Source organism: Apostichopus japonicus, chromosome 17 (genome assembly GCF_037975245.1).
Source record: "Apostichopus japonicus isolate 1M-3 chromosome 17, ASM3797524v1, whole genome shotgun sequence".
Lineage (NCBI taxonomy): Eukaryota > Metazoa > Echinodermata > Holothuroidea > Aspidochirotida > Stichopodidae > Apostichopus > Apostichopus japonicus.
Genome location: NC_092577.1, coordinates 30,801,367 through 30,827,988, shown reverse-complemented (window position 1 = coordinate 30,827,988; position 26,622 = coordinate 30,801,367). Strand labels below are relative to the sequence as shown.

Below are 26,622 nucleotides of genomic sequence, written 5' to 3'. Positions count from 1 at the left end.
AGAGGTCTGTTGGCCAGCTTCAGCCCGGTCTGCGAAAGAGATTAGCGCAGAACAACAGGATACACCCTCCAGTGACTGTCATTGGGTTATCCGGCTTGGCATAATCTCAGTACTGTGTGCGTCTGTAAACAAGTGCCAATTTATGTCAAGGCCTAACGTCAATCCAAGAAACTCGTGACGGCGGTTAATGTATTTCGTAGATTATCCTGGCTGGAAATTGTCTGAACTCGGTGAATTTCATACTAGTACTAGGGAACGCTGCCTAGGCTGCTAGCCTACCAGGGAAACCGGACTGAGACCAGTGAATGCAACGGTCGTTGATAGCCTTTAGAAGTAAGGCGGAAGCACAATGCTGACTATCAGTGACTGACCACTATGTAAGTTAGATATGAGAGTAATTTCACTACGGTTGCTTCTTATTACATATTGACAAAAATCACAAAATACTACAGTAATTGCTCAATTCTGATTTATATCATGTTTCATTTTTTTATATTAGGTGTTTTGTTTTGTTTATCACTTTTTATTTGTTGTTGTTTCATATTGTATATTAGATACTTCCTTGCTTAGTGTACATTGGATATTTTTATTAAATTTTTCATGTAATGGATCTTATTGTATCCCTTGTACTGCTTTTTGTTTCATATATTTTATGGAGGATTTGTAAAGCACTTTGAAGCCATCCTGTATTGCCCTATATACAACTTACAAGTTGCTTTTCATTATTAAAAGTATTCAATTGCAATGCAAATTTGTTGCATTCCATGTTGCAAATGTGGTCATGCTAATGCAAAACCAGCATTTTAAGAAGGGCACAATAGTCATGTTTGTAACATTTTTTTCTACAGTTTTTGTACACATGATAGTGGAGCAGATGGGGGGTGGGGGGGGGGGGTGGGGTAGCACAGTAGCCTGCACAGGGGACCCCCCCCACAACTAATGCCACCCCTTGTAATGCCTTGCTATGGGCCTGGCTGTATCACATATCCGTTTCAAACCTTGACAAAATTGTTACAAATTTTGAAAAAAAAGTATGTTGTACCAAGGTGTTTTAATGTAAGTGGACATTAGTTGTGTCATAGTTTTTATGTAGATCTTGTTGCCCTTGCTCCTGTGTATTGTACTTTTGACATATTTCTGGGCATAATTCATCTAGTATAACATGAAAATGATAAAATTTGCTATTCAAGTGCTGAACATGTACAGCAGGTTTTCTACACAGGCATCACGTAGTATTCTTAAAAGAAACAAAATTCAGAGATTTCAAAACTGCTACATCAGAAAGGGAACACTAAATTATTCCCTCCATGGCATAATTTCCTTAATGGAGTCATCAATCTCCACCAGATGTCTCCATATATATCCCTCATACTGTAGTAGTGTCAAAACGGTCAAACTTTTACTGTTGTATGTGTAAATTTAGCTGTAGGACGGACATTGTATCGCTTCCTGTTAAAAAATAACGCAACTCTCTTGTCACTCACTCCTAAATTGATAACATCAATGATTCACTCACTGTTTATATATGTGTCTCTGCTCCCCAGGATTCCTTAAAACTTTTGCCGTTGAGCAGAACCGATGTCTTTGCCAATATCCTTGATGTTCTTACAGTCGTAAACATAAAAACTTGAAGCTTAAAATGCCTCAATACGGCGAGCAAAATGCTGACCTACTGAATTTATTGCCACAACACGAGATGCTCAAAGGAACGATCCATCAGTCCAGACCGTTGCCTCCTTGGCTTTGGTACATCATCGCCAAACTAGTCGGGGTGAAAACCAAGCCCTCGGAATGGCCGATCTTTGGGTACCTCTTACTCATTCTGACCGTTTCGTCTGGCCTCATCTATCTCATTTCTACCGGAGTCTTCTACTATTTTGATGTCAACAACAGTAAGACTAGTTTTGATGCTCTCAGCTATTTCATAACCGTCATCATGGCGTTTGGATTCTTCTTCATCGGTTTGTACGGAAACAAATTAGCTCATAAATTATTTTCCAATCGGGTGTTTGTACAGAGTTTGAGACTACACTCACGGACTGTCTTAAAGATCAGTGCACCCATTCTACTCTGTGCCGTCGGTCTCGGCTTCCTGGTCCTGTTTGAAATTTCCAACAAGACGATATACCGCGATAACTACTGCGAGAAAATCAACCTGCCGCCGATGCTCTGCCATTTTCGTTACGTCTCACAAATCATTTTTGCATTCTTGGCCTTCCTCTGGAATTTTCTTATCGCACTGATATGCTTCTCTGCTTGTCGTACGCACACGATCGGTAAGTCTAGTAACGTTCGTAGGTGGAGCAGACCTACGAACTGAAGTTTACTTCCTCGTTAGAAGATACTTCAAGAAAACCTGGTCGTACCGGTTTGGGATTCAGGCCTAGAATTTCACAATTTCTAGCTACTCACTAAGAAATGCAAGTGCTTAAAAGTCTTAAAAATTCTACTTGCTAAAATCAACTTTCTACTGGCCTTTTGCCAGTATAACAGCACGCATCATTTACATACTTACATAAGATTGGTGGATAATAAGTGCAGTAATAGAGTGCATGTGTTAGAAAATCATCCTGATTGGTTATTTGTCTGTCATTACCCAACTTATCATGTGTTTATGTTTCTTTATGCAAAGTTCCCTTTTCTTCTACTAAAAATGCAAAAAAATCCACTGGCATTTTAGGCTAGTAAGTACAGTAGCTTGAATTTCAAGGCCTGGGGGTTATAATAATACAATTTTGGTCAACTTTCCAGAATGGATTAGAGAAAGCAAATGAAAACGTTGAATCCAAGGCTTCCTCGCTATGCATCCTGATCTACCATTGACAAATTCTTTTTCTTAATTTAGATATCTTCATATTACAGACATGGCATTTCTCTGATAAATCTTTGTATTTTTTTATTTATAATTTCACTACATACAAGTACTACCAGTGTATGTGAATTTTATGTATATGTATATATATATATATATATATATATATATATGTATATATATATATATATTATTGATTTATTATTTGTTTTATTTTAGCTATTAGGACATTTTTATTGGAACTGGATGAAGACGCTATGGTTAACCTCCTGAAAGAATCGAAAGTGTCAACACGACCGATCCGACCGAAATCCCATTCATTCTCCGAGTCACTGCTCCCGAGTGAAACTTCACCCTCTGAGACCAGTCCACTCTTGGCAGGCGTTGGCAACAGAAGATCAGGCGTCCTAAGAACGAGATCACAAAGTGAACTGCGAAGTGTCGTAAGGGATGTACTTGATGGTAGGTCTCTTCTAGATACTGATCCTCAGTTAGTAGTAAGTAACTAGGTGAATTCATTGCTCCCTACATGCAATATGCGCTTCCTTTTAAAATCTGGTTGATGGATTTATAAATGTGTTATCAAAGTGGATGACAAAATAAGTAGCAACCAAAGAAATTTGATTGTAACATCATATGGAGCACGAGAGAAAAATAAGACTAATAGTATATAACAACCCTTCTTGAACATCAGGTAAATAACTTGTTGATTTCTATTTGAGTTTTCATCTGCTGCTGCCAACATAAGTCATTGCTGGAAGATAATCCTTATATGTTTGTGAAAGAGTCGCAAAATTACTGTTATAAACAAAAGTGCTTCCTTTCACCATCCCTTTTCCCTATCCCTCAAAGGAAACAAATAAACTTTTGTGTATATATAGAAAATTGTACACCTGATAATAACAGCTCTGTATCTAATGCCCCTCTTTTCAAACTGCCTCTCCTACCCACATTCCCATCCTCTTAACTCTTTCATTTCTCCATTCTCATCACCCTCCTCCTACCCCTTTCCCCTCCTCCTATCCCCTTCCCCATCTCCCACTGGTTTCTTGTCCTCCACTCTTCCCTTCCTCAGATCCCATTTCCCTTCTATCTCTCAATTCCAATAGCACCCAGTTGGGACAATTTTTTGTACTGTCATGTCCCGATTTAGAGCACTCGTATTGTCAGTGCGAGCAGTATGAATATCATGTTTCGATCAGAAGAATGTCAGGAACTGTTTGTACTGTCAATACAAGTGCTTTGAAGCATGACATGGGAGGACAGTTTAGAGAGGTATTAACATTAGGAATTTGTCCCAACTGGCTGCCAGTAGACCTCAATGTCGTGCTCCTGAACTGTGCATCTACCAATCTATCCTAGCATCCTCCTGAAATACACTGAATGGTTTTACACTCTCGCCTATATGTGACTTTTCTTTCTTTCTTTCTCAATAGATGAATGGGAGAACGCTGAATACCAGAGAAGAGCAAGTTCCGTTTCTCGTCTTCATCCACAACAAATCTTCCAGTTTCCTCCTCGATTCACAATCCAGGATGCCTACCAGACAGATGACGCTTTCGACAGAGGAACGGTGAGAGAAAAATAAAACTCCATGTTTTTCTAAACATTAAATGGAGCCTGCTGATTTTCACGTCAGTTTCGTGTTGTTTTTTTTTTGGGGGGGGGTGGTCATTTTCTTTTTCATTTCTTTTTCTTTTTTTAGGAATTACACTGTAAATCTATATCATTTTTTAAATTATTCCTTTGAATATATATATTTATTAATATTTAAGCTGTGTCAATTTTATTCTTCATATTCATATTTTAAGGGTTTTGTCATTTTGTTGTCATTGTAAAGCGTTCTTGAATATGCTTAAGCATGAAAAGTGCGCTATATAAATTTGGTAAATAATAATAATAAATTATGTCTGTGGCAAAATTAATATTTCAAAATGAGTGAATTCATGTCATGTTTAGGTGGTGAGACTTGCAATAATTTTTTGACTTCCTTGATACTATGGTGTGTTCAGTGATTTACGATTTCTAACCTCAGCCTGTTGTTTTATTGCAGCCTGGGTAGAATCAGGGAGGGAACCTGGGGACCCTTTTGGCACTAAGAATGTTTACAAATATATTTTAATCTCAAAACAAGGTACATAATTTGTACCTTTATTATCATATGCACAGCTTTCTATTTTACATACAGCGTCAATTTATTGATTTTTTTTATCTATTTCCTTTTCTATATTCTCTCTCTTGCTCTATTCAGGTTGCAACTGACTGGCCAAATCTGTCTACTGCCACAGGATTGACATCTTATTCACATGCTCCCTCTAACAGGATGTTGACAAACAAAGAGATTCTACAAAGATATTGGAAATTACAGGTAATTAATTAGTCTTAAGTCAAGAGATTTTGATGGATTAGATTATGCTTTTGTGAGGTCATGAAGTCACTACCTCATGAAGGATCAAAGATATTGGAAATTACAGGTAATTACTTTGCTTAAATCAAGAGATTTTCTTGGATTAGATTGAGCTTTGATGAGCGCATGACATCACTACCTCATTAAGGATCTTCAAAATATTGTAAAACCAATATTTTTTCTTTTTTATTGAAACTATTCAAATTTGTTAGATTAATGCCCATCATTAATTTAAGATCTATGGTTGTATCATTCCCTAGGTTTGACAAAATTTCAGCCTTTGCTGGTGTTGTGTGGCTATGTGAAATCACAAGTGAACAATTCTTCCTGCTGCTAGTTGTCACACTGCTTCTTTTGGTTGAGTTTCACCAATAATCTCACCAGTATTTAAGACATCATAACATTATGTTAGTTCTTGCACTAATTATAGTTTTATTCTCCCAGTGTCATTTGGTGAATACCCCACTGGCCTTTAAAGGATGGATAGCTTGCTGTGGTACCACTTATCACATAGCCCGTAACCTTATCTAACTCACTACATGCTCTATGCATCTTTTATCTTCCCACTGCTGTCTGATGATGACTCGCTGAGGTACCACCTACTCAAAAGACCTTCTGTGCCTTACTTCATGCTCCATCCCTTCCCCCCCCCCTCCCCCCTTCACCAGTGTCGTCTGAAGACTACCTTACTTGCCCTCCAAAGATAGATGGCTTGCTGAGGGACCGCCTACCACACACTCACACACTTCATAAACCTTATCTACCTCACTTCATGCTCTATATATATTCTCTTATCCCCCCAGTGTCGTCTGATGACTACCTCCCTTGCCCTCCAACGATGGATGACTTGCTGGGGTACACCCTACCACAATCTCCATAAACCTTATCTACCTCACTTCATGCTCTATATATGTTCTTATCCCACCAATGTCGTCTGAGACTACCTCACTTGCCCTCCAACGATAGTTTGCTTGCTGAGGTACCCCCTACCACACACTCCATAAACCTTTTGTACCTCACTTCATGCTCTATATATTTTCTTATCCCCCCAGTGTCGTCTGATGACTACCTCACTTGCCCTTCAACGTTGGATGGCTTGCTGGATACTTTTGATTCTCTCTTGGAGTCTGGTCTACTTACTCTATTGGATCAGCCATGAGGCTTCTATCATCGACATGCTCAAATTCTGTCTTCCTCTCTTTCTATTACCTCTTGTCTGTTCGGGAGTGACGGAAGTAAACAGTGAAGGCCAAAGAGTCTCAAGGGTAAGCAAGTAACTGGACGTAAATGTTTATTATGAATAAGCAGGGAAATTAGTACACACATTTGTCTAAAACAGGGTTGTAGCTAGGATTTTGCAGGTGGCGATTGAATTTTCTAGAGTGGCGGTTGCCTGCGAATTCAGCGTCCTGGGGGAGGGGTATAAGGGTATATATATATATGTAAGAATTGAATGTGTAGCAAGTGGTATGACAGATATATTGTAATTCAATAAAGAATAACACACCAGAAAAATTCCATTTCACGACCGGTTTCGTCCTTTTGGGACTCATCAGGCGAAGGTAGGAATGGAAGGTCCCAAAAGGACGAAACCGCTTTAACACACCAGTAGAATCACTGTGGTCGAGTGGTACGGACTTCGGTTCGTGACACGAAGATCCTGGGTTCGATTCCTACCTTCGCCTGATGAGTCCCAAAAGGACCAAACCGGTCGTGAAGTGGAATTTTTCTGGTGTGTTATTCTTTATTGAGTTACTATGTATATATATGTGTGTGTATATATATTTGAGTGAGAGTGATTTCTTTTACAATCATTTCATAACACTATTTACTGAATTTTGTACTGGTCGATCAGAAGCGCGAGTGCCGGTTGGTATTAGAACTTTTCACTTGAAGTACCGGTCGGCAAACCTTAGTCCAACCTGGTCTAAAAGATTATTTATATAAAGTAGGTTTATTTTCAAATTATCTTTGTAATTCATGTTTTATTTGTATTTCCTTTCAGAGTATCTGTCCGTTGGAAGAGCGATTACCTATTATTAACTTGCTCCTGAAGCAGCCTTTGTCCTTCACGGTGAGTCATTTAAACAATTGTTAATATAGAGTAGTTATGTAACATATCTTTATTAAGTTTTAGCCTTGTAGAGTGATGTAACATAACTTTATTAAGTTTTAGCCTTGTAGAGTGATGTTACATGACTTTATTAAGTTTTAGCCTTGTAGAGTTATGTAGGTACTAATCTTCTGAACTATAAATAAGGTTACGTGAACCTTCATCTTGGTTCTTCCTTGCCATCAGTCGTACCATTTACCTGATTTACCTTAATCTGAGGTAAACATAGTTGTTTGATTAACACCGTCAGAAACTACTTTAAAACAAATGTATCATTCACCGAATTACCTTAATCTGAGGTAGGCAAAGTTGTTTTATTAACACTGTTGGAACTACTTTAAAAAGATCATATCATTCACCGACTTAGCTTAATCTGAGCTTAGCATAGATTTTTATTAACACTGCCAGAACTACTTTAAAAAAAATGTATCATTCATCAATTTACCTTAATCTGAGCTAAGCATAGTTTTTTGATTCACACTGTCAGAACTGCTTTTAGAAAACTGAATTATCCTCACCCAGCATTGGCGACTGGATAAATATCCAGAACCACTCTGAGTGATCTAATTACCTCACCAGTCAGATAGTTAAAAGACAGGGTTTTCGCTCAGTCTTAAACATCTCTTTTGACACATACTAATGCAACAAAATAGCAAAAAATACTTCTTCTTTTTATGTGACAGAATACATGTTTGAAAAAAAGTCTGATTTCTTGTATATAGGTCGTCATTATGTTAATCAAAACTGTAGAAATTAGTTAATTTTCATAATACATGTCATATTATATTTGTTTCCTTTCTTTCGTTATAGTTGTATGGATACGCTCTGGATTACTCATCTCTGGTCACTGCCATCGCAGCGGTCGCTGTTGCCTTTGCCACAAAGATCATCCTAGCCAGTGTAAACGGCTGATTTAGTGAGTTTAATACCAAGTGAAGTGTTATAAAAACTGTACCATTCCTTAAATTGGTTTATGTCAGGTCTTTTTTTTTTGTCAGATCTCAGACTTGTTAAAGTGAATAGATTACAAATGTGTGCCAGTGAGTGAGGATGTTTTATCGAAAGACAATTTTTTTTGTAAAAATCGGCGAAAAGTTTGACCTTACTTTTATATCAGTGTTAGGTAATTGTTTTTCTGTATTTTTATAAATATATTTAAAGATAAATACAGATGATCTTTAAATGGCATCTCTGGAGACACTACTAAGGATGGTCTTAAGAAGTGCAAATGGCCAATTTGTCACCATGAAAACGATCCCACCATAATATTGAAAGAGCTACAAAATGCCTTAAAGACAGAACCCACCTATTACCCCTCCACCCTAACCTCTTTCCCTCCCCAACCCTCCCCCACCACTTCTCTCACCACACCACTTCCCCTGCCATTTTAAGAGGTAATATGTTATCACAATATTTAATATGTGTATATTCCATTATTAATATTATAGCAGGGACTACTAATATTAAGCTTACTGTTCTGTGTCCTTTAATTGGAGGTATACTACTGAGATTCCACAACACCTCTATAAAAATCAATTACATGAATGTAGAAACACATTTAAGATCACTTAAAAAAGAAAAAAAAAACATCGTTTTCTGCATCTACATGAAATGCAAAATTGGTAATTCTTTATCACTGCATCCCCCCTCCCCTCCCACCCCATCCCTTTCTGGGTCATCACATTCTCCCTAGTCTAATTCCGACTTTTCTGAAGTAAAACACTTGCTTTTGTGACAGAACATTTAATCTGCACGAATTGTATTGGTTTTGTGTAAGTCCCAGTCTTCCTGCTATCAGTGAAACATGTAGGTTCGGTTCTAGATAGTAGTAAGTCAATGGGAGAACATGATAGGATATTATGACCAGCATGGCTGGAGGACAGTCACGAGGTGAGATGAAGAAGTCCCATCATTGTTATAAACTGAGGCCACATCATTTTATCAGCACCTACCCCTCCCTCCCTCCCTCCCTTCTCCCCATCCCTTCCGTCCTCCTTGTTCATGTTGACAGTAATTCTTGTCAGTAAAACAGCAGGCAATTTTTTTCACCATAGGTGCTGGTCTGAAGGTGCTAGTAGAATTTATCATATTTCCAGTGTATTGTTTTGTTTTTATTGTAATTTAACAATTACCTTAACTTAATCAACTGCAGTTTTATGGAACAATCTTCCCTATTACTATCAGAAACTCTGCTTCTATATCAACCTTTAAGTCTGCTGTTAAAACACATTTATTTTCTTCTTATTTTGCTTAATACCTTTTCTTGTTTATGTTACATGTAAAGCACATTGAGACTGCCTCGGGTATATTGCGCTATATAAGAATCTATTATTATTATTAACTTTCTTTTCCCTTTTTTATCTCAATCAGACATTATATAATCATCTCAGAAATAAAATAAAACAGATGAACATTAAGCTTTGTATATATGTTTATATATACATGTATTTGCATATTGGTTAATGGAGTTCCTAAAACTAACTGAGGGGAAGTGACAGGGGGTAGGATGTTATCTTGGGTTTATCATGTGAACATACTAAGTGAAGCAGTGCAACCTCTCGGAGCCATTAAAGGCCCTCAACTCTGAAGATGAGAGGAAAGGACCCAGAGAGGGGAGGAGTGGGGAATGGGTATGGTTGGGATAGGGAGTGGAATAGGTGTTGGGTTTGGGGAGTTATGGGTGGGGGAAGGTGGGATGGGACTACTATTGACAACAACAACAAAAAATATAACACATTTACAGATGTATTGCAGTAATGATTCATACAATGTTTCAAAAATAACTTCTCATACTACACATAATTCTAATATCTAGGATAACAATATAAAATGATTGTCATAAGCAAAATGAATAATCTGTTGAGATGTCTCTGGCTTTGAAATTGACATGTTCATTGATACATGAGCAGTATTACCAGCTCTACGTATGGTAGAGAGGATAACAAACCTCAAACATTGGTTTAGAAGTCCTAAATCATATTCACAATTCAGTTTATCGTCAATACTGCGAGTACAGGAAGAAACTAAAGATTTTAAATACCGCATGACAATATGTAGAAAAAAAAACATAAAACCAAAAATATCTTCAAATATTGAAATAGCTTTATATACAAATATAAAACTTAATATTATAAAAAAATCTTGCCAACATAAACAATTGAGGTCATTTCATTTTGACACTCAATCTGTTACCGCTCAGTTCCTCATATATACCCGCCCCCCCCCTCCCCAACACACACACATCGCTATCTCAATCTTTTTTATCTTTGCTACATTATCAATGACAACAACACTAAACCTAAAAAATAAAGGGAATCATTTCTACCCTTGAGTTGCGGTTTGCGTTGAATTTGCTACAGTCTTGATATATCAGACTATTCCATTCAAGGAAATATAAGGTACCTGAAAAACATTCTCAGTAACTTTAGTCTGGTCACTAAACCGCACCATGGACGATGAAATTTGTCATAAACTTTCAAATATACCAATCAGTGTATAGTCCATTGGTTAAATTTTAGGGGTTATCCATATACCGATTGCACTACCTATTTACCGGCTCGGAACAAAATGCGCCACTGGGTTCGAATCTCCGATTTAAGGCACCGACAAAATGATTTGCCGACGGCCCAGATTTGACCTTGGTCGCGAAAGGTGGTATTTTCGTCCGAGGTGCCAAATGCGTCATTTGTTTCAAGACCTCATCGCTTACGGTTGGACCCACTGATCGAGACGAGCACCGCAATTTATGTCTCAGTCCACCCGCCCGGGTCAGACAGAACATGGAATTGGTGACAAACCGCAGACTAAAGTGTTGTATTATTCATGACGTCACTGTAATATTTGCCGACTAATTGATTGAAGAACTAAGTTGCTTTAAGTTGCGCGTTACTTTGATCTTCGCAAGACATTTTTCAAAATGGCGACCGCCGGAGACTTGATGAGCAGAGAGAGGCAGAAGGCGAGAGAGAAAGATAAGACGGTGTTGCCGACAAAGAAATAGCACTGGATGAAAAATAAGAAAATATAGAAAGAAGAACAAGGTTTAGTGTAAATTCCTACCGTTTGTAAAAGCTTTATAAAGGTAAGAACAGTTAACAATGATCTGCGCTGAATTATCAAGCGCCTACTAAGATCAGAAGTGGTTAATTATTCAGATATATGAATAAGGTATACTCCCCACCCTCAACCCCCACCCTCACCGTCAGCAAAATTCACAGCTAGTGACGCTCATAATTGCTCTTGAGGCCTTTTATTTCCAGTTTTTGTTTTTCTGTATCACTGGATTGTGATTGGACAGGTATAGTCACATGATTTTACGTAGGACCTACGGCTGTGTACAGGATGTACTGTCAGTGGTATAGCGTATTTGTTACACGTTACTACTCATTGATTAAATTTGCTACATGTTTCTAAAACTGGTATCCTCAAGTTTTATACATAACAAATTGAAGATTTAAGCTATTTATTGTCACGGTAAGGAACTCGAAATACCCTTGAGTCTAATAAAAGAGCGGACGATATTAATAAATAAATGTCGCATAAAATTATTAAAATGCAAAGAAGATTGACATGTATGTAATTCGTTATTAATTGCACTCTTTAGAAAGATTACGATCACCATCGGATGCAGAAGATAGCAACAATAGGTTAAACGACTCAAGGGACGCCAAAAACTCCAGGATACAAAATTATTAACTGAACCTAGACATCAATCGAACAGAAAAGTAAAAATAAAGAAACATAGTTAGGAAGTGCTTCTTTATAATTATCCATTATTAATACATGTTTATTATTGGGCTCGTTTATTTTGAAAAGAGTGCTTGTGCAAAGCTTAGCTGTCAATGGAAAAGATTTAGTGTTATAATTGTAAATAAATTTTTTAATTCCTAAGTTTTACTGGTAAATATAATGACTAGAGACTATACAGTAACCGCCCCTTGCCGATGAATGTTGATCAACAATTTGTAAATTGAAATGATGCTGTTTAACCGAAGAACTATCCTCATCTTTTATAGGAATACTGAGAGTGCGATAACGTGGTGGAGACATGTGAGTGTCATCTATGCCCAAAACAAAGTATAACGATTCAATATACATTTTGTTGTTTTGAAATATGACATCTATCATTGGAACCTTCTTCAGTTCAATGTACTATGTTCTATATCAGGCAATAGCCCTTTTTGACGCCATATGCAATCACACTTAGATAATATATGACGCGTTGTCCTAAAAACGGCAATTACGTCATCTGAAAATGACGTAGATGAAGATTGTTCGTTAAAAGAAAAGAAAATATGTTTTTGCAAATGATAACAAAATATTCGATTTTGTAAACGATGAATATCATATCTGATTCTTACACATCGACAAACGACTAAATTGTAGACAATCTTACCTCCATTTCCGGTAACACAGGCAAAGACGACCCAAGCAACGCATGACGTAAACACAACCCGGTCAATAACATGTCATAGTGCTGCAAACCACGTAGGTAGTGATGAGTCGTTACCAGCACTGTAAAACCCGAAGATCAAAGCAAACATAACACCCATGGATAAGTGCCATCTGATAAGACTTTTTATCTATGAAAAACATAATTAGAAACTACTGGTATGTAGAGACTATACATAATGGTTGCTAGGAAGGATACAACAACATCGAATGTGTTCCTATATTTGGTAAATATGTAAATGAAGTAGTAACTATGATAGAACAGTGACGTGTACATGATTTCAAAGGTGGAGGGAGGGCAAATTCCGCCCCCCTCTCTCCCCTTAGGGTGAGTTAGGCAGGGGAACCAAATTTTATGGACGACAGGGTTGTACAGGCGGGTCAATTACTTTGCCAAATGACAGGTATGGCTGTAGGGTAATTGAAGGCGATTTTCCTGTAAGGGGGGTGTTGAGGTCCTGCCCCAGAAAACAAATGATCAAGTATTTCATGCTGAGATGGAAATTTAGAATATAAATTAGGTCTAGTGCTATTAAAATATTTTGAACAAATCCCCCGACTGACGATGGAGACGGGAGGGCCATGCCCCAACCCCCCCCCCCCGCCCTATCCCCATTTTGTGCACTCCACCATGATATAGCGGAAACATATGTTAAACAGTAATAAAAAGTACATTAATTGTAAATTGACAAAGAGTGAACATGTCTACAAACAAGAATAAATAAGGTGCACCGTACAATATGAACTCCTCATAGCGTGTAGGTGTTAATTTAAAGAGAAGAAACATAAATACAGGCTAGATGTGGTGGGGGGAGGGGTAGTGATGATTAGAGCACATAAATATCACTAAGTTTAAAATGTTCCTTTCATAAAATTATCATGATACCTTATCCTTTTTTTGTTAATGAAGAGGTTAGAATCGAACAAATTCATGTAGCTATGATATGTATGTATGTATTGGCCCTTACTTACTTACTCAAGAAATATGGTATTTTTGTGGGTTGCCTCCTCAAATCAATGCCACATATCCTACTGCCACTCGAAGCTTTTACCCGCCCTCCCCTCCCCGCCAGCCCCGATTTAACTCTCTCCCGCTGTCTAAACGTGAATGGGGGGGGGGGCGTGATCGTTATTAAGCATAAACTGTGACAAAACGTGACAAGAGCAAATATATATATCACTGGTGACACGGTCGAGTAGAGGTTTAATGCACTATACATAAAATTCACACACATAGGTCAGCGCGTTTATCATGTGACGTTGTCAAAAAGACAAAAACAAAACAAACGAAAACAAGAAAAAACAAGAAAAGATGGATGTAACCAAATTTCCCTGCTCTGTTTACTCATATTACACAATTTTTGATTTTTGAAATTTGACTGAAGTTTCGACTTACTTTTGAGGGCGTACGCTTTGAGTGTTAATAAATCTTGAAGGTATGTCGAGACATCTTGTAGACACGTCGACGAGATATTTTCCCAAGATGCCAGTTGACTAATCACCCCGGATGAGGTGACCCCTCCATCTCCCACAGCGGCACCGATAAAAGCTAAATCTTTCTCCGCCGAGAGGATTGATCCCAATAAGTTGGCTGGATTGGGGGAATTGACCATCTCCTCTCCAACCTCATCTTCTGCCAGTATTGTCAAACGCGTAACAGTCGTTTCAAGACTTGTCGCGGGGTGTAGAAAGGAAGCAATAAAAACAGTGGCAATAACTGCCTGCAATAGAAAAATTACAATGACTTTTCTGGTTTGAGAGTTTTGGGAATCGACATCCCTTTACACCGTAAAACCAGAAAGGACTTACAGTAGTGCCACAGGCTTTAAATCTTCTACTGGTTATCTCCTACCTCTCCTCTTCTCCCTGTTGGTTCCTTTCTTCTCTTCAACCTTTATCAACTAATCCCCGACTAATCCTCAGTCAATCTCGTTTGTGTCTACCCTGCTCATTACTACCTAACTGTATTCTGTGCTTGTATTTTGTCGTCCCCTTGTAGTTTCTCTCACTTGTCAGAAGATCCTGCTAGGATCGAAACGTCAGGCCCACTTTAGTTTTACACATCATCTCTTACACAGGCTCTTCAGTGGATAAAAAGGTTGCTGACCTTTTTTATTTTTTTATTCTGCATTTTGAAAAGATCTTGAAATAGAATTTATCGTTTCACTTGAGGCCGGGTATACGACTGTTACGTAATCGATGCTTTCCACACACACACACTGACTGTATTGTTATGTAAATCAGTTTTCAATTACTCTGCAGCAGACTCTTTGCTTTTATTCTTCACTTGCTTTTGTGGAGTGTCTAATAAGAGACCATAATCAGGTTTCTGTTAATACGACTATATTGTGTAAATAGCATAACAATGGTACGTAACGGTAAAAGCATATATGTACAGTAGGCGAGATATATACATGTCAAGCACGAAACCGGAATAAGCAAGAAATGAAGTCACTCACCGTTTCAAACTTTCAATCAGCCTATATAGTATGCAAGTAGCATAAGACACAAGATGGCGGCTGGGCCCGTGGTGAGTAAGTTGTAAGGAAGCTTTCTATATATTACATCACTATGGTAAAGTCAGCACTGTATATAAGCAGTGTGCACCGAATCCCCAGCCTTAATGAGAATGATCCACCCCCAGCCTCCCCCACCCTTTAGCCCTCAAAAATTGAAGAAAGAAAAGGAATACCCTAGCTTCCTGATTACGTAAGAATAATAACAGAGACTTCGAAAATTGTCTAAACATGTGGTTAAGTTCATCAAAAGTATAAGTAAAATATTTTCAGCTGAAATTGCCGTGATGACATCATCGTCATCGTCATCGTCATCATCATAATCGTCATCGTCGTCGTCGTCGTCATCGTCGTCGTCGCCGTCGCCGTCGCCGTCGTCATCATCATCATCATCACCATCTTCATCATCATCATCTTCTTCTTCATCATCATCATCATCATCATCGTCGTCGCCGCCGTCGTCGTCGTCGTCGTCATCATCATCATCATCATCATCTTCACCACCACCACCACCATCATCATCATCATCATCATCATCATCATCATCATCATCATCTTCACCATCACCACCACCACCATCATCATCATCATCTTCACCACCACCACCCTGTTGTTGCCCTGCAGATACACTCACAAAATACCACCAAATCTTTAAAAAAAAAATCACATCTTTCGCTATATATAAGATGTTATGTATTTTTATTAAGTAATCAACGCCAACCGGAATAATTATATCTCATTAACCAACATTACGCAGTGAATACTGGCAAATTATTAATTAGGCAAGTTATATGCACTCGTAAGAATAATCAACATTCATCTATTGTATATTAACTAATCAGTCTTTTTTTCTTCCAACAACCATAATTTGGCTCAACCCCATAAAATGAATTCATCGAAGAATACAAACGTTTTTATTTGATCAAGATTAAATCGAACTCATTTGATAATGTAGACTTCCAGGAATGTTTCATTGTTATTATTCTATTATACTTTAATCAGCCAACTAAAGAACAGTTTTTCTGTCAAACCTACTACGTAATGTTCTATTTATGCAGAGTGTAGGCTACCAAAGAATGCTGTAGGCCTCTACGTCATTCAATCATGTCACGTGCTTCTGGATTGGTCCATGTAGGTATATAAAAGGTGTTGATTGAAGTAATTATGAGGCTTAAATAATGATGTACCGAGCAGAGCCTGTAATCCTAAGCACATTTAACTATGTCAACCATTATTTCGAACGTTATTCCTTTAATATATTCATAAATGTTATTTGCCTTCATGCATCGAGCGAAAAAATAACAGAAGAGCGGGATTAAAATAGCTAATATTGCTTTTTTTCTTTTTCGGTTTTCCTGACATTTTGGAATTATTAATTTAATTTTCATAATTAATATGGAATGATCAAAGTGATTTAGTAGTGATTTCATTTACAAGTTATTTCGTTTCATTTTGGTGGGTCGTCTTTTTGTATCAATGAAAAGATGAAAAATGAAGAAATAATAAAATATTCGATATATTCTCATATATGGTACTATTGCGTAATACGTTCTCCAACTACTATAGGGAAACAAAAAAGTACATTTGACATGGCAGGCTTGTTTATTTGCTCTGCATACAATGTTAAAACCACATGCTTTGTTATACTAAACAGTTTCTTAACTTTTCTGGCTATATTAATACTATATTGTAAACACTTTCCGCTTATTACATGTCGGGTTTTTTTTTTTGGTGGAGGGTTTGGGGGGGTCTTAAATGTTCCCCTCCCCTCCCCTCCCTTTTTTCTCACGAAAAGAGACCTTTAAAGTTAACTGGACACCAATATAGCCTATAGTATTTGTCGCCTATAACGTTTAGAATAATGAAAACTGCTGTGTCATTGGAAATTGAAAGTTCACCTTCTGAATGCAACTTGGAACTCCTTAACGAGGTTGGACTCGCTTAGCTTGGCGTCAGCTTAGAATTCGTGACGTCATTTTTGGGGCTTCTGTTAATAGGTTTTTCGTGCAGTTCCCTCAACTGACGAATCTTTACATTATTGAGGCCTAGTTACGAACATGCCTCGCAAAACCAACAAACTGAATAGTGGATATTTGACCCACTCAGGCAGTTGCAGCAAAGACGAGGGAATTACCAACGTGTGTTCACTTCACCAATATAATACAATCGGGTCACTTTCTCGGTGACTTTATACAAAAGAAAAACATCCATTCACACGCAAAGGGCTAACAACTTGCCCACCGTAGGATTTGTATGGACACTGATGTGAGGGCTGCTTGGCACAATTTATGTCAGAGTTGCATACGTCTATACTATATACGGCTCTGATTTGTGTGTTCGTTCACTTCGGATGGCTGACGTCACATGCAGGTAACCATTTCATTTTGCTTCTCCAGGGTAGAAGAAGTTCACACCTACTTAAATCAGCTGACATAATAACTCCATATAGAATTTCTTTTGTTAGCTTCGAAGATCTTTTGTTTTGAACTTGGCCAATGAGAGGACTCGCACAGTGACCGTGTTGGTTGGGCGTTTTTATCTCCGTTAAACCGTGGTCACTCAATGCAGAATACTAGCTACTACTTCTCGTCACCAGCGTGTTGTGTCTGTCTTTAAAGTTCTAACATTGTGGGTTTATCAAGATAACTCAACTTATTTCAACTCCACGTAATTTCGTAAGTTAAAGCGCTCGATCGGAGACAATTTACTGGCTGTCACTGCTCCTGTTAGGTGGATTGCCGAATTAAGTATCCGTAGGTACGACCCTGGATTGTTTCGAGCAATTATAAGGAAAGATTGAACTCAGCCTTTACAAGCGAAGTTCATCAATCCTCTTAAGAGTTTGTAGTTGTTGTTGGTGTTCTTGTTGTTCTTGTTGTTGTTGATGGTGTAACAATGGATCTGCGAGTATTGTTGTTAATAGTTGTAGTCCTTGCAGCGTGTTCTGCACAGCCTGGCAATGTCGAGGGGAATAACGTTGTAGCAGCTCTCGAAGACGAAAAAACTGGGATCGAAGAAACGGCAGAAGAGAGGTTTGGCGATGAAGTAATCGCGGAGGGATTTGCTCGACCAATCTACGGTGATTTGACGGAACTTGATTTCATCAACATGTTGTTAGGTAGCGATGACGAAACAGTGGAGAGCGCCAGTGCGGAGGATCCGGGACTTTCAGGACTTCTCATGGAATTAGCTGGAGCAAATGTCTCTGCCACTTGTATAAATGATGTAGCTACTTATTTAGAAGATCTTATGGAATACAGACCATATGCTTTACAGAGTAAGTTATGATTATATCAAAAAGGGCGGGTCCAAAGTTATAAAGTGTAGGAAATAGATGCGTGTATGTATAAGACGGACAAAATGTAACTTTCCAACCGTTTTGCAAACTTGTTTAAGGTTAGTTATTAGATTTAATCCAGTAGTTCGGCTCGGTGGAAGCCGTGCCCGCTCATGATAAGCATGTCACATGACCCCTTTTCAGATAACAGTATACACTGACAGTTTGCCAAAATCATAAGATTCCAATTATAACACTGAAGATGATAAGACCCAGTGTAATCATCGTCTGGTTACCGTAATATTGCGTGTTAAATCACCTCCTTCAAAACGGGTATCATCGATAAGCCTTTATGCTAAGGTGTATGATAGCTTACGTATTATAAGACTATAGGTGTGGATAGGGATAGGCTTGTTAATACTACCACACTATCTGTGCGAGTGTATATGTATAGGCCTACGCAAGCAGTTACTTCGAGCTGTCAGTTATGAGGGAAATATTGGTTTATTACATAAGATTTCTCATACTCATTCTTAACCATTTCTCATCAGTGAGGTCGTCCTACGCCGACTTCCCGTATCTCCTAGGAATAGGTTTCACTGGTAGGACGAAATACGACGGCGTGTATGAGTTATGTACTGGAATACGAGCTGCCAATAATGGAACTCCGTTTGATGGTCAATTTTGCCAAATTTATATTCCAATCGAGGCAGAGGTAAGGACACACACACACACACACACACACACACACATATATATATATATATATATATATTTATATATATATATATATATATATATATATATATATATATATATATATATATATATATATATATATATATATATATATTTATGCTAAATTGACGCATTGGGTCATCTGTACAAAAGAAAAGCAGTTTCTAGGAAATTGAATAAAAATAGAAGAGATGTTTTAAAAAAGTAAGGAAACAGTGCCGTTTTTGTTGAAAAAGAAGAAAAAACAATTTAATTCAATTAAATACTGGAATTTGTGTGGTGCAGAATGCAAAAAAGGTCCATTTTTCGGGATTACACTTGATTAAAGTATTCTTTATGGGCGTAAGACCATAAAGGAGGAGAATAAACACATAGTAACAGACGTCAGGTCACACTTTCCAAAACTTTTCACCTAAACATCATGCGCGTTCATATATATAACCACATCAAAACTGTTTCTCATTTTAATTGAAATTTCTTTCGCGTTCCATATATACGTAGTACGGTAATATTGTGTTTTCCCTTTCTTCAACAATGCTACCACATTTGCACCAAAGCGATCAGTTACGATCCGGTGTAAACATGAAACCCCTGGTATGTAAATACAGAAAATTTATCGGAGCGTAATATTTTGTTAAATTGTTGTTTGTTGACTCTATACCTCTCGATTAGGTAGACGGCAGTAAGTTGTATTTCTTGTGTCAAGAGTCCATTTGACAATACCTGACTAAATAAAGTGTAACGTTATGAGAACGTGTTCTAAAAGCGTTGCAACTACCAGTTCGCCACGTTAGTACAACCTTATACCCAAATGAAGTTCTAAAGGGTAACAGGGACCACGTTGCCAATATATATATATATATATATATATATATATATATATATATATATATATATATATATATATATATATATATATATATATGTATATATATATATATATATATATATATATGTATATATATATATATATATATATATATATATATATATTACCAAAAGTAACGACGTATATTCAACGGTGATTGTTTTCAAACGATACACGGTTATGGAACGCCGAAAGGGCAAGGTATTATGTTGTTTACTTCTATGCTGTCTGTTTTCATGTTGTTGTCTCTTTTGATGTTGCTATCTCATTTAATGTTGTTGTCTTCTTCAACGGAGACAACGGCATCAAATGAGAAAACAACATAAAACGGCAGACAACATAAAAGTAAGTAACATAATACATTGCACTTTCGGCGTTCCATACTCGGGAGCTTGAAAGCTGTAGTGTTCAATCCATGTCAACTAAGCAATAATGAATTACTGACCAGTAAAAGTATTATCGTTGGGATTGTTGTAATCCAACTCTAGCTGGTCTCGTTTCCTTCTCGTGTTTATATGAATAACTGACCGTATCCGTTGCTGAGACTATATAGGGGGCAGTTGGCCTATTTATCGCCCACACCCTCCCTTCAACTGAAAAATATATTCTACAGGATCTTTTATGCGGTTAATTGTTAGAAGCGGCAAAGAGGCAAAAAGTTGACTTTTTAGATTAAAATCTAACCAATAAGCTTAAAGCTATACTGGATTGTTTTACAGCACGAATAATCTCCCTCCGGTTCGTAAAATAGCTCTTTATTATACTATTGTAGCTGTTTGCAATTAAGACTAAGCCACACAAAAGAGTATCCAATACCTCGAAAACAAGTTAGTTTCAAAGCATTCAAAACATTTTATTTTTTTAATTTAACCTATAGATCTACTGAGCACGGACTTTCATATGTCACGTATATTTGTAGTTAAGGCCAATCCCGTCAGTGGCAATGAATAATGTTAAATACTCGAAAACAATACTAACTATTCAATGAAAGCGGAAAACATTGAACATGTAACCCTTTAATTAAAGGAACGTTCCCTAAGCATGATAGATACACTGAAGGTTGAGCCTCACTAAAGATCGACAGATATCTCGTAGAATATATTTACTATATTTAAGCATGGATCTCCATGATTTCAAATATTCACTTTGAAACAGCAACATTTAACGTAAACGGATTTTCATGTGAGAGTTGTTTAAGGCCAAGCTTCCTTTAAGATTTTCAACCCCCCCCCCCAAAAAAAAATACCCATTAGTTCCGGTAAATATAATTAATCATAATTTAAAGATCCTTTACCAATTTTATTTCTGTCTTTAACAGTATTCGCTCTCACTTGGTGTTTGTACTCCCTCCTCGTGTAGTAACGTGGATCTATACATCATCACAAACACACGTACGTATCTTCATCTTTTCAAGTGATAAAGACAGGCCCTTCGCAAGGCTATAGGCACATGGGGACGCATCCCTCCGTGCTACGGTGCCCCCCCCCCCCCCTCCACCACCCCTCCCCAATCTGTGCCACTATCATAAGTACACAAGATAGTTCGCAAGTTATTGTGCACCTCCTTTAGGTTCTTGGTGCTTCGCCTAAAGTTGTCGTGACCCCACCCTCCCCCCCCCCCCCACATCAGAATTCTTGGAAATTTACCAAACTTGTTTCTGACAATTTAAATGGAATGTATTATTTAGCAACTTTTATCATTCCTGGTCCGATTTTGGACTTACTAAGGTCAGATATTGTCTTTTCATGCATTTATATCTCTCATGTATCAGTCGAGCTTGAAACGGTCACAGTGTGACAGATTCCGCAACACAACATACAACGTTAAGAGAATGCTTTTTATCTTTGGCACACAAGTGGCCTACAGATAAACATAGGTCATCTATTCTATTATGTTCATATATATTTATATAAACTTGGTGTAACTGGGGATTCAAGGTGTTTGACCCTCACGTGTCTTTTCGTAAGGGAGAGAAGTGGGCGTATAAAGGGGTCGTAAGGGAGAGAAGTGGGCGTATAAAGGGGTTGAACTTCTGCACATACGTCTGGACATGTTGCTGTCTGTCCGTCCGTGAGTCAATGTTTAGATAGATAGATAGATAGATAGATAGATAGATAGATAGATAGATAGATAGATAGATAGATAGATAGATAGATAGATAGATAGATAGATAGATAGATAGATAGATAGATAGATAGATAGATAGATAGATAGATAGATAGATAGATAGATAGATAGATAGATAGATAGATAGATAGATAGATAGATAGATAGATAGATAGATAGATAGATAGATAGATAGATAGATAGATAGATAGATAGATAGATAGATAGATAGATAGATAGATAGATAGATAGATAGATAGATAGATAGATAGATAGATAGATAGATAGATAGATAGATAGATAGATAGATAGATAGATAGATAGATAGATAGATAGATAGATAGATAGATAGATAGATAGATAGATAGATAGATAGATAGATAGATAGATAGATAGATAGATAGATAGATAGATAGATAGATAGATAGATAGATAGATAGATAGATAGATAGATAGATAGATAGATAGATAGATAGATAGATAGATAGATAGATAGATAGATAGATAGATAGATAGATAGATAGATAGATAGATAGATAGATAGATAGATAGATAGATAGATAGATAGATAGATAGATAGATAGATAGATAGATAGATAGATAGATAGATAGATAGATAGATAGATAGATAGATAGATAGATAGATAGATAGATAGATAGATAGATAGATAGATAGATAGATAGATAGATAGATAGATAGATAGATAGATAGATAGATAGATAGATAGATAGATAGATAGATAGATAGATAGATAGATAGATAGATAGATAGATAGATAGATAGATAGATAGATAGATAGATAGATAGATAGATAGATAGATAGATAGATAGATAGATAGATAGATAGATAGGTAGATAGATGATTTATTCAGCCACATGCATAAAAATACAAAAGAAATTGTTCAAACACAAGAGCTCTAAAAGAGACATGAAATTGAAAACGCAATATATATTTTGTTTACAGTATTGTCGATGGTTGGGATTGAGCAAGGCGTTTACTACACCTGCATTACAGATGTACCATGGACCGGTGACGCTATCTTTGTAGTGTGAGTATATATGTGAACGTGTGCCAAACATTCCGTGTGAAAAAGCCTCACTGTTGGCTAACACCATCGTGGTCACGCGGAAGAGCATTTGGGGAGGAGATAAGGGTACAGAGTTTGTCTCCTTCTCCTTCCACCTCCTCCCTCCCTCCCCCCACCCCTCCGATTCGAAAGAACTCTAACAGTACTGGCCACGTGTAGAGGGGAAGCAGGACACTTCGCCCAACAACCATTTCGCCCAACTGCCATTTCGCCCAACCTTACCATTTCGCCCAACCAGCCTGGTCATTTCGCCCAACCAGCCTGGTCATTTCGCCCAACCAGCCTGGTCATTTCGCCCAACCAGCCTGGTCATTTCGCCCAACCAGCCTGGTCATTTCGCCCAACCAGCCTGGTCATTTCGCCCAACCTTGATTAAATATGATATTTCAAAAGGAAACGTTCGGGAATTGTTAACGTTACAGGATACGAACCGAATATTAAGGAAACTTGAGGATTGATCAGTGTGTTAGGGGTTAGGTTTGATAGTAAACGTTCATATATTAAGGAATATTAAGGAAACTTGAAGTCCTTTACTTTGTATAACTTTAGTAAAGAAACGTTCGGGAATTTTTAACGTTACAGGATACGAACCGAATATTAAGGAATCTTGAGGATGGATCAGTGTTTTAGGGGTTAGGTTTGATAGGTTTGATATAGTAAATGTTCGGGAATTGCTAACGTTACGGGATACGAACCGAGTATTACGGAAACTTGAAGTCGTGGTTAAATTGATTACATATGTGAATACATATGTGGTTACATTGATAAAGTGGTTACATTGATTAAATATAGTAATTCAATATTACGGACGGGTTTTATATTTTTTTTTTCAATTTAATAAGGAAACGTTCGGGAATTGTTAGTCAGCAGGATGGATCAGTGTTTTAGGGGTTAGGTTTGATAGGTTTTTATGAAGACCGATTCCCCTGTGTTTGTATAATAATATAACTTCCATTGTATGCGTAAACGCCTAAAGTAGTGTAATCCTCCCATTATACCCGAAATAACTACTCAGACTCCGATCGACATCGAGCGGACCTCACTTTTTTATTTACCTATTACGAAGTAACCTAACCCAAAATAAATCAAATTGAACTGGTGGAATAGAAAAAGTAATATTATTCTGACTGAATATTAGTAAAAATAAGGTTGGGCGAAATGACCAACACGGTTGGGCGAAATGACCAACACGGTTGGGCGAAATGACCAACACGGTTGGGCGAAATGACCAACACGGTTGGGCGAACTGACCATGCTGGTTGGGCGAAATGACCAACGCGGTTGGGCGAAATGACCAGGCTGGTTGGGCGAAATGGCAGTTGGGCGAAATGGTTGTTGGGCGAAGTGACTCGCAAGCTGTAGAGGTATCGCTTTAAACCAGGAAAGTATGCCATAACACCTCAATGTTCAGGATAGGTATACTTACTACTCCAACATTCCATCAAATTATGTTAATCGTAAGTCAATGTGTTCATCTGGTCGTTAAGTTGCTGTTGCTATGTGTATATAATACCATCCATGCTATATGGTTTACATTTCTGTGCAAACATACAGAATTATACTATAGTGGTTGTTATGCGTGGGAAGATTGTGACATAAGAACAGGTAAACATGAAATTTTAGGTGACAAACATCCCGACAAATCCCGTTAATAAGTTAGATCTTCCAGACTAAAGATATGGCAAACATAACGTGTATAGCGCGGTATGGTGGAGGAAGGGGGATCGGAGTGGAGTTAAATAACGGTCGGATAACCTATAGACACCCCATTAGTTTTACTTTGCATTTTGAACTCTTCACTTTATCATCGCCCGCATAATAATTACATAGTTAAATGCTCTTTCAACATACACATTCTTGTAAACCCCACACCCCTTATCGACACCCTTCCCCGAAGTTATTTCTCATTCGTCTTTAGTCCTTTAAGTATAGTGGTAGTTTGGTCATAAATGCAACGTCTCATACGATCATTTTTGCCGTAGTTAGAAACAAAAAATAGCAAACATCAGTGATATTTATAAAAGTGATTCGTTTTAATTGCGACAGGTTTTTGCTGTGCCTGTTTGGCGCATGCGTGTTAGCTGGTACCATTTATGACGTTGTATATAGACGACCTAAAATTGAGAACAAAGGACACCACACGAAATTACACCAGGTCGAAGAAGAGCATAATGCAGATGAAGTCGAGAGCCTTAAAGTTGAGGGCGCTGCACAAAGCAATGTCGAAGGTGTAGAAGAAGAGGGCGCTAAAGCAGAACAAGAAGGGACTGTCAACAGCGACACGTTTGCTTCTCAAAGCCAACTTCCGAGACAGAAAAGTTAGTTGTCCGTAGGCTATATTGCATCAACATCACTTCTTATAACCTAATGTCCGAGAATGTATCCATGCTAAAATAACAGACGTTGCAGACAATAATAAGATGCACGTTTAGGGGAGCAGGAAGTTCTATTTTGGTACATGTGATATTTCCATGGTTTGGCAAGTAAAGTTCTGAAACTTTTAAAAGTACATCGAAGATACAAAGTCGTATCAATCTGTCTATCAGCAGTTGTTAGTAATCTTTTAATGAGCTAACTGAACATTATTTGAGCAGAATTATAAGTGGTCAAAATATGAAAAATTCTAAAGTTAATCTGTTAAGGTAAGGAACGTTAAAGTTTAGTAAATCATTCATGTCTTAATTCTGAAAATTTTCATAATAATTGCTAATCAAAATGCAAACAACAAATCTAAAATATCCAAATTGCTCTACTGCTTCATTGCTTTGATGTAGTGGTCGACATGGCAACAAATAATAAGAACAAAATTCTCTTATACAACTGGATACGATCTATTTGGTTTACGATAATTTGGATCTTGATTAGTCGTTTCTTTTTCTTTCTTTCACTTGTCTTGTCAAGTGGCAAAAACGTTTGGAGAAATCTTGACATCTCTTTCTTGTGTGAACAATGGCGCCAAAATCATGAGCTGTAAGAAAATTCCTGGAAGCCTTGACGCCCTCAATGGTATCCGGGTAATAAGTATGTTATGGATTATTTGGGGACATACCAACTCATTCATCATCTTCGGAAGACTCGGTAAGGGCTGAAGACATTTTAATTGCTTAAGTCGGTCTAAGTTTTTTCTCTGAGAAGTTTTGATATAACACGGTTTTAACAAATCCGAAAAAGAACCGTACAAATGGCTGTCTCAAGTTTATGCGAATTAAGCAGGAAACGTTAAGATGATTCGGATATTGTTCAAC

At 37.5% G+C, this 26,622-nt stretch overlaps 3 protein-coding genes across 4 annotated transcripts in view; 2 read left to right on the top strand and 1 right to left on the bottom strand.

Moving 5' to 3' along the window:
• The first annotated feature begins 18 nt into the window (after window positions 1-18).
• Window positions 19-9,749, top strand: LOC139984652 (uncharacterized). 2 transcript variants are annotated; one of them, XM_071998636.1, is made up of 8 exons: window positions 20-377; window positions 1,545-2,276; window positions 3,032-3,274; window positions 4,249-4,385; window positions 5,064-5,180; window positions 6,272-6,484; window positions 7,225-7,293; window positions 8,143-9,749. In XM_071998636.1, exons 2-8 carry the CDS (start codon window positions 1,640-1,642, stop codon window positions 8,242-8,244), a joined length of 1,518 nt encoding a protein of 505 aa, XP_071854737.1. In that variant the 5' UTR covers window positions 20-377; window positions 1,545-1,639; the 3' UTR covers window positions 8,245-9,749. The 2 variants fall into 2 exon arrangements, with proteins under 2 accessions (XP_071854738.1, XP_071854737.1); XM_071998637.1 differs by lacking the exons at window positions 6,272-6,484; window positions 7,225-7,293; window positions 8,143-9,749 and adding an exon at window positions 6,023-6,172 and having other exon boundaries at window positions 19-377.
• LOC139984653 (uncharacterized) lies at window positions 8,423-14,863 on the bottom strand. The gene is made up of 3 exons (XM_071998638.1): window positions 14,180-14,863; window positions 12,728-12,846; window positions 8,423-11,334 (listed from the first exon to the last, which is right to left on the bottom strand). Exons 1-3 carry the CDS (start codon window positions 14,394-14,396, stop codon window positions 11,218-11,220), a joined length of 453 nt encoding a protein of 150 aa, XP_071854739.1. The 5' UTR covers window positions 14,397-14,863; the 3' UTR covers window positions 8,423-11,217.
• A 3,163-nt stretch (window positions 14,864-18,026) lies between these two features.
• The window catches only part of LOC139984706 (nose resistant to fluoxetine protein 6-like), a 42,156-nt gene continuing 33,560 nt past the window's right edge, over window positions 18,027-26,622 (top strand). Inside the window, exons 1-6 of the mRNA XM_071998720.1 lie at window positions 18,027-18,576; window positions 19,128-19,291; window positions 21,501-21,573; window positions 23,254-23,338; window positions 25,424-25,695; window positions 26,279-26,455. Of these exons, the coding sequence (XP_071854821.1) occupies window positions 18,195-18,576; window positions 19,128-19,291; window positions 21,501-21,573; window positions 23,254-23,338; window positions 25,424-25,695; window positions 26,279-26,455 (1,153 nt within the window). The 5' untranslated portion in view covers window positions 18,027-18,194. The remainder of the gene's footprint in view (window positions 18,577-19,127; window positions 19,292-21,500; window positions 21,574-23,253; window positions 23,339-25,423; window positions 25,696-26,278; window positions 26,456-26,622) is intronic.